This window comes from Balearica regulorum, chromosome Z (assembly GCF_011004875.1).
Source record: "Balearica regulorum gibbericeps isolate bBalReg1 chromosome Z, bBalReg1.pri, whole genome shotgun sequence".
Classification (NCBI taxonomy): domain Eukaryota; kingdom Metazoa; phylum Chordata; class Aves; order Gruiformes; family Gruidae; genus Balearica; species Balearica regulorum.
In genome coordinates this window covers 34,567,793-34,575,012 of record NC_046220.1, presented here as the reverse complement: position 1 = coordinate 34,575,012, position 7,220 = coordinate 34,567,793, and the positions used below count along the sequence as shown (strand labels likewise).

Sequence of the window (7,220 nt, the reverse complement as noted above, 5' to 3'; positions counted from 1 at the left end):
AAGCGGCAGCCCCCCACATCGGAACCGGCGGTGTGTGTGTGTGTGTGTGTGTGCAAAAACCCCCGCCGCCCCCTGCCCTAGCTGCGCGTCCCTCGCCGCGCTCGCCGGCGGGGAGCAGGACGGAGAGCTGGCGGAGGCCCCCCCCGCGCCCCCCATGACACTTGGGGGGAAAGCGGGGAGGTCGGCCTCCCCTCCCCCGGGCTGAAGCGGGGGTCGTATTTTCCCTCGCCACCCGCGGCGGGCCGCCTCCCCGTACCCCCGCCCGCCGCGGCTCCCATCCATAATTAATCGCCTCCCCGCAGCCGCCGCGATAAGAGAGGGCGGGCGGGGACGAGGAGGCGGCGGCGTCCGGGAGGCGGGGGGGGGGAGCGTGTGCGCTCGCCGCGCCCGGCTCACTGCGGCCGGCGGCTGCCTGCCGTGCAGAGCGGAGCGGAGCTCAGCCGCCCCGTCGGGGAGCGCCGCGCTCGCATGGCCGCGCCGCGCCGCGCCGCCGCCGCCGCGGGGCCAAGAGGGGCCGCGGTAGGAGGATGAGGCGGACGGCGGGGCGGCGGCGGCGGCGGCGGCGCGGAGGATGAAGTGGAGCGTGCGGGGAGCCTGCGCCGCGCTCTCCAGCTGCCTCCTGCTCGCCTGCGCCCTCAGCGCCGCCGCCGTGGGCCTCAAGTGCTTCTCGCTGGGCTCCGAGCTCAAGGGCGAGCCCTTCCGCCTGGGCACCGCCGCCGGCGCCTTCTACTCGGGGCTGCTGCTGGCCGCCGGCCTCTCGCTGCTCGCCGCGGCACTGCTCTGCTGCCGCCCGCCCGACGAGGCGCCCGCGGTTCCGGCGGCGGCTCCGGCCCCGGCGGCGGCTCCGGCTCCAGCCCCCGCGGCGGCGGCGGCTCCGGCTCCGGTCCCGGCCTTGGCCTCGACCTCGACCTCGACCTCGGCCTCGGCCTCGGCCTCGGCTTCGGCCCCGGCTCCGGCCCCTGCCCCGGCTCCAGCCCCGGCTCCGGCCCCGACCGCGGATTCGGTCCCGGCGGGTGGCGGCCCTGGCGGGGGGCAGGCGGCGGCCGCGCCGTCGGGGCCGGTGGAGAAGGCGACGCCCGGGGGGCGGCAGAACTTCCTGCTGCTGGGGGTGCTGGTGTTCATGCTGGGCGTGCTGAGCGCCTTCGCCGGCGCCGTCATCGACGGCGACACCGTGTCGCTGGTGGAGAGGAAGTACTCGCACTACTGCCTGCTGCAGCCCGGCGGCGCGGCCCGCCCGCGGAGCAGCCCCGCGGCCCTCGACAGCTCCGCCGCAGCGCTCCGCTGCCAGAAGCTGCGGGACTACCAGCGCGGCTTGGTGCTCTCCACCGTCTTCAACGCGCTGGAGTGCCTCCTGGGTCTGGTCAACCTGCTCCTCGTCAAGAATTACAAGGCCTCGCAGCAGCGCGGGCGGCGCCGGCGGCGGCGGCGAGGGGCGACGGCCGCGGCGGCGGCGGGCGGGCGGCGGCGGCGGCGGCGGGGCACCGACGAGCGGCGAGCGCCGAGCCACAGCCAGGGCTCTCTGTTCTCCGGCGGCGAGCCCGAGCTCAGCCCTGGGGATTGCCCCTTCCAGGCCGTCTCCTACATCAACGTGGGTGTCTTCCACGTCTTCGACGAGGCCGGCGTGGAGGTGCACTGTGGCGGGCATCCCTCCGTCGAGCTGCCCGGCTACTCGCCCATGGACCCCGAGCTCAACGCCTCCTACCCCTACTGCTACCCACTGCCCAGCGAGCAGCCCCCCGCCTACGAGGAGATCTACCCCGGGGAGCCCTCCGCTCAGGGCACCTAGCGCCGACCGCAGGCGGTACGCCCGGCCCCCCGCCCGGCCCTCGGCTCGCCCTGACAGCCGGGAACGGGACGAGCGGCGGGATTGGGACGAGCGGCGGGAGCGGGACGAGCGGCGGGCGCGGGAGCGGGCCCGGCAGCGCCCCGCAGCCGCGGGACCCGGGGACAGCTCTCGCTCGCACCACCGACGGGATGGAGCCGCGGGCGCAGCGGGCCGCGGGCAGGTGCCGCCGTGCCTCTGGCTCTGCGGAAGCTTCTCCTTCCTCCCTCCCCGCTTTCCCCTTCCTTTCCCCCCTTCCCTCCCTCACACTGACCCTCCGTCCGTCCCTCCGTCCGCCGGCGGCTGAATTTTCCAAAGGCTGCGCAAGAAACGCCTAAGGGTTGGTTCCTCCCGCCGCCTCTCCTCCGTAGCCAAGTTTAGTTCCCTTCAAGTGATTCATCAGTCTCCAGCTTTAGCAGTCCAGAGTTACCCATTTATGATAACCAGCCAGTGTAAGGAAAAAGTGTCATGAAGCTTCTTTACCTCTCAAAAGAGCTAAATTTCTAAACAACGCAGAGACATTTGTGTCACGTTTACTAGAGGTGTATTGGGGATCTTTAACGTTTACACAACTCCTTGGGAGAATTGAGTTCTGTTTTAAGATTTAGTGAGTTAAAACATTCGTTGGTCTTGTAAGATGCACATTGAGAAAAACCTGCACTTTGAAAAAGAAACAGGAAAAAAATCAACAATGTTTTTGTACACTAACGTGCCTGCTTTTGTTGATAACTTCTTACTGTAAAAGCTTTCAGAAGTCTATAGTGAAAATGTTTGGTAAATTCACTGCAGTTTAAAATTGATGAGTAGTTCCTTTACTAAAACAACTGAGATGTTGCTAGGATATGGCAGTTAAAAGGAAGTCCAAATGTCATACACATTCCTTTTTGTAAACAGGTTCTGTGTTTTTAAAGCAAGGCAGGATTTCTTTTTGTTTTACACAGGTGAAGGGTTTAATTCTATTTTGTACAACTACATGGTTTACCTTGTAAAGAGTTCCATTTTACCTGTTACAATTCATCAATCTGATAAGCTTGAATATTAAAGTTTTATTTGAAATATATATATATATTGAAAAACAGCCTTAACTGGTGCAGTGGTCACAGTTTTAAAGGAGAAAAAAAAAAAAGATAAACCATCTTGGAAGACATCTTCCAAATGTGTTTTCAAAACAGTATTTATACTCCTATTACAAAGCAAGAATTTTCTTTTTTGTTTAATAAAAGAAAAAGAGGCCACTTTAATTCCTGAAGAGGGGGGAAAATAATAGGACTGTATGCTGTTCAAAGAGAAAAACTGCTAAATCCTCCTTTTGGATTCTGCTGTGGAATGCCAGTACCAGATAGTGTAAGAAAGTGCTAATTAAAGAGAAGCAGGTATGCATATTTTATTACATCATTTGAGAACAGGTAAAGGCTTAATTCCATGTTGCACAAAGAACCAGAAAGCAACTCTTCAAATTGCATTTGGTTCAGTACCCCCTCCCCCCAGTTACCATATACTGAAATGAAATATTACAAAATAACCTTTCAGTTAATCCTGTGTTTGGAGCCTGCTGCATAATGCCAGTGTATCCGCTACCCAGAGGGAGAGAGAGAGAGAGAGAGTTAAGGGAATGCAAAGTTACCCTGTATTTCTGTGGTCGATGGAAAATTATTTTTAAATTTTTAGCTGCAGAGAGACTGACGTAATTTACAGCCTTAGAATTGGAGAGAGAAGATTTTAGCCTAAAAATATTCAAATCTCTCTGCACAGTTTTGTTTTCTGAAGTGTTTTGACTTGCACACTTTGTATAATCTAAAATGCAGAATGCCTTAGAAGTCTTAAAATTGCAAACTGATGTCTGCGAAGCTCACAATTAAAGCTCTAATCTAGAGAAGACAGCAAATTTGCCAAGTAGTTCTAAATAGCAGAAATTTAAAATACAGCTCTTTTTGGCCAGCAGATTTCCTTGTGCAGAATGCCAGCCTAAAACATATGCCCTAGCTAAGTCCCATTTTAGTACAGAAGAGTGGTTTTTTGCTGGCTCTCTGCAGATGCATGTCCTTAACCCCTTACGGGGAAGCGACTAGGAAGTCTGTAGTCTTTACCTATAATACTAGTTTAGGCACAAAACCAAACCCGTAACATACTGTGTTGCTCATACAGCTGAGATTTTGCAGAATAAGCAAGTAAAGCAAGGAGGCAATTCCTTATGTAGGTCTCCAATTAGATGAGTTTATGAGACAGCATAGTACCCTGTACTGAATGAAATGGCAACTGCTAGGCTGCAGAGTGATTTTGAAAAACAGACCAGCTAGGTGCCTAAATACAGATGCAGAAGTGTAGTAATAGTTGTTGGCTTTTAAAAAATTGGCTATATACATTGTAGTTCATGGAAGTTGTATCTTAGTTTTACTTAAGGAATTGATTTTTGACATAAAAAGACAGTATTTTACTTAAGTATTTTAGGAATTATGAGCTAGACAATTCTGAAACTCCAGATGTTCCAAAGATCAGTGCTCAGGGAAATAAATGGAAAGTCAAGAAAGCTACCTATTATAGTCAATTGTTTAAATGTAAACAATTTTAAACTATGAATTTTTAAGCTTGTTAAATTCATAACTTTTTTTTGTGTGTGTGTGTACATGCGTGTGTGTGTGTGTTTGTGTTTTATTTAAGTCTGTTCAGAATGCCATTGAATTAGGATATTTATTTGTGGCTCAGTTTTAGTTCCCAAATTTCTACTTTTCTTCATTTGGGCTTTTATCCCCTGTAATAGTTTAATTTAGTGGTGGACAGATTGCCAGAATAATGTCCAAGTCGGACTCCCACAGAAGCCAGTAGGCGTCATTTCATTGACTTCAGTGGGTCTGAGCACAAATGATAATGTAACAGCTACTCTAAATAATCTTTAAAGTAATATTGATCTTCTGGCATGACAGGATGCAGCAGTGGCATATTATTTCTCAGTTATTTATTATTTGTATGGACAGCAGTATTAAGGGAGGTCACCTAAGGTATTAACACATTTTTTTAAAAACAGGAAAAAAAATTGGCAGGCAAATTGACCAAACAAGCCATGTTTTCTTAAAGATGGTATACAAGTGGTTCAGGTATCCAGTGACAAACTTTTCTGATAAAACACCACACGTATTTATTTCTCAGTGAGAAGAAACTTATAGATACAGGATACAAGATGAAGCTTCACAGGCATGATTGCAGTGTTGTGAAGCCATTTTTAGTAAGCCTGAATCATCACTCTGTCTTCTGAGCAATAATGTTAGAGTGTATAAACTGTACTGTGCTGAAATTGAAAATAGGCTGGTGTGGGAAGCATTGGAGCGTAGGTTAATTACCTGAGAGGACTCATACTGTCCCTCTATTTTCCATTCCCCGTCACGTGATTGTCGAGGCGAATGCAAGCCTGATCGATTCATGTCACTGGAGGATGTTAACTGCAAGGCTTTTGCCTTAAGTAACAAAACCAGGAAGAACAGAAGAGAAACATTGTGTATGTGCTATCAAATCTCCATTTTGCTTAGCTGAAGTAACAAGACTGCTTTTTTGCCTCGCAGCTTAATTTGTTCATAGCTTTACTCACATCTGTTCAAAGGGAAGGAAGAGTAGACACAATACTGCTGTTCTGGTCACAGTGGAGTACTGATTTGGTAGCAGACTGCTCCCAGCTTTCCTGTTCCTTTTGCAGGTAATAGCAGATAGTCAAGGGATGTAATGGTGGAAAATCAAGTCTCCAGTCTTTGATGCGACAGGATTTGCCTTGATGTGGAAAAAATGTATTCCCACCAGCCTATTAGCAATTCACATGAATTATTTTCACACTCCAACATCCTTGCTTAAATCTGTTACTTATACTTTGCATTGTAATTGACAGACAGAATATACGTGAATTGAAAACCAGGAAAAAATGACGTTAGAGGGAAATTGTATTAAAGTAGTACAGATTTTACTGAAAAGTTTGATTTCACTGTAGGACTTCTTTGGTTCACCAAAAAGCGCTATGGTGGCTGGTGTAACTTAGATATATTTCAGACATACTGTTTAATCATCAGAAAAGGTTTCTGAATGTTCACATGAGAACAGCAATTTGTTTCTGCTTTTGGACATAGTACATATGAAAACCTTTTCTTCATTTTGCCATCTAATCCAAAATTGATCCTCAAGAAAATGTGAGTAATTGATCTTGTAATTTTAGGATCAATAAAATATGTTTTAAAGCACAGCATATGCTATAAGGAAAGCCTAATGCTCTTCATTTCATATTCTTCATTGTCTTAGATGGATGTCTAATAATACAACTGAAACTAGGGATTTAATTACCACTTTCATAACAAAAAACATGTTTTTCAGGGACTTAAAACTTGTACAAGTGGAACCCTGACATAAAATTCCAGATTTTACCATGAAGTAGATATTTCTCAGTTACAGGATGTTCCACTATCTTAGATAAATTCCATTGGTAAAAATCTAGATCTGGTAATTTCATATGGTGGCACTCTTTCAGTGTGCTGAAGTTACCTCTCCTTAATACAGGCACATATTTCCAGTTAAAATGCTTCAGGATGAATAAGATTGAATTCCTCATGGTCACTGTCCAGTTTTTAAATTTAATTATCTCTCAGTACTTAATGGCTTGTGACTACTGCTTAGTATGTATTCCAGAATCAGTAATAGCTGATCTAATAACAGTTTAGCAAATAAAAGATGGTCCCCAGGAAGCCCACAGGCTAACGTAATGCTGGGGGGAAATCTTCAAATACACGTTGCAACAATTTGGTGTACGGCATGTTCTACCTAAAAGGAGGCACTGCCCAAACAGAGCAACTAGAAAAAAATCTGAGTTGGGTGCAGGAGATTTGTAGGTTCTTTCTATTACAGTTTCAGTTCTGAAACTCTTCCACTGTGTAGCTTTCTAAGAGTGAAATCCACAAATTGGTGTTCTCAAAATTTGATTCAAATACCTGCCTTGCTTTCCGCTGGCTGGCTGTGGTATGTACTTTCGACCCAATGTTCGGGCACTTGGTGAAGTTCTGCTGAAGTTTATGGGTAAGTCACCCTAATGTTATCCTAGATAATCTGAGACTGAAGATCAAGTCATTTAAGAAGCCATAAGACTTTCTTAAGGGCATATTTTCCTTTACAGAGGAAAAGAAATCCTGATGTCCTCTTTCGTTCCTTCTTCAGACCCAGCTGCCTTAAACTTCAGTGAGTTTACCCTGAGGTGGGAGTGGAGATGACATTGCAGACTGCTACTCCTATACTCATTGAGTTTTAGATCTCTGGAAGACCTCCATAAGCTTTATGGTAGGAAACAATTCTAGTGAAAAACACATGCAAAATGGCTCTGACTCATCACCAGATCACAGAAAATTCTGTATGTCCTGAGTGAAACTATCCAGTA

The 7,220-nt window shown here is 48.6% G+C and overlaps 1 protein-coding gene across 1 annotated transcript; it reads left to right on the top strand.

The window, feature by feature from the left end:
* The first annotated feature begins 370 nt into the window (after positions 1–370).
* On the top strand, positions 371–1,945 carry TMEM271 (transmembrane protein 271). The gene is given in 3 exon segments (XM_075740575.1): positions 371–865; positions 868–991; positions 1,023–1,945. Coding segments are annotated over 3 exon segments (1,182 nt in total). The 5' UTR covers positions 371–571; the 3' UTR covers positions 1,787–1,945.
* The last annotated feature ends 5,275 nt before the right edge of the window (positions 1,946–7,220 follow it).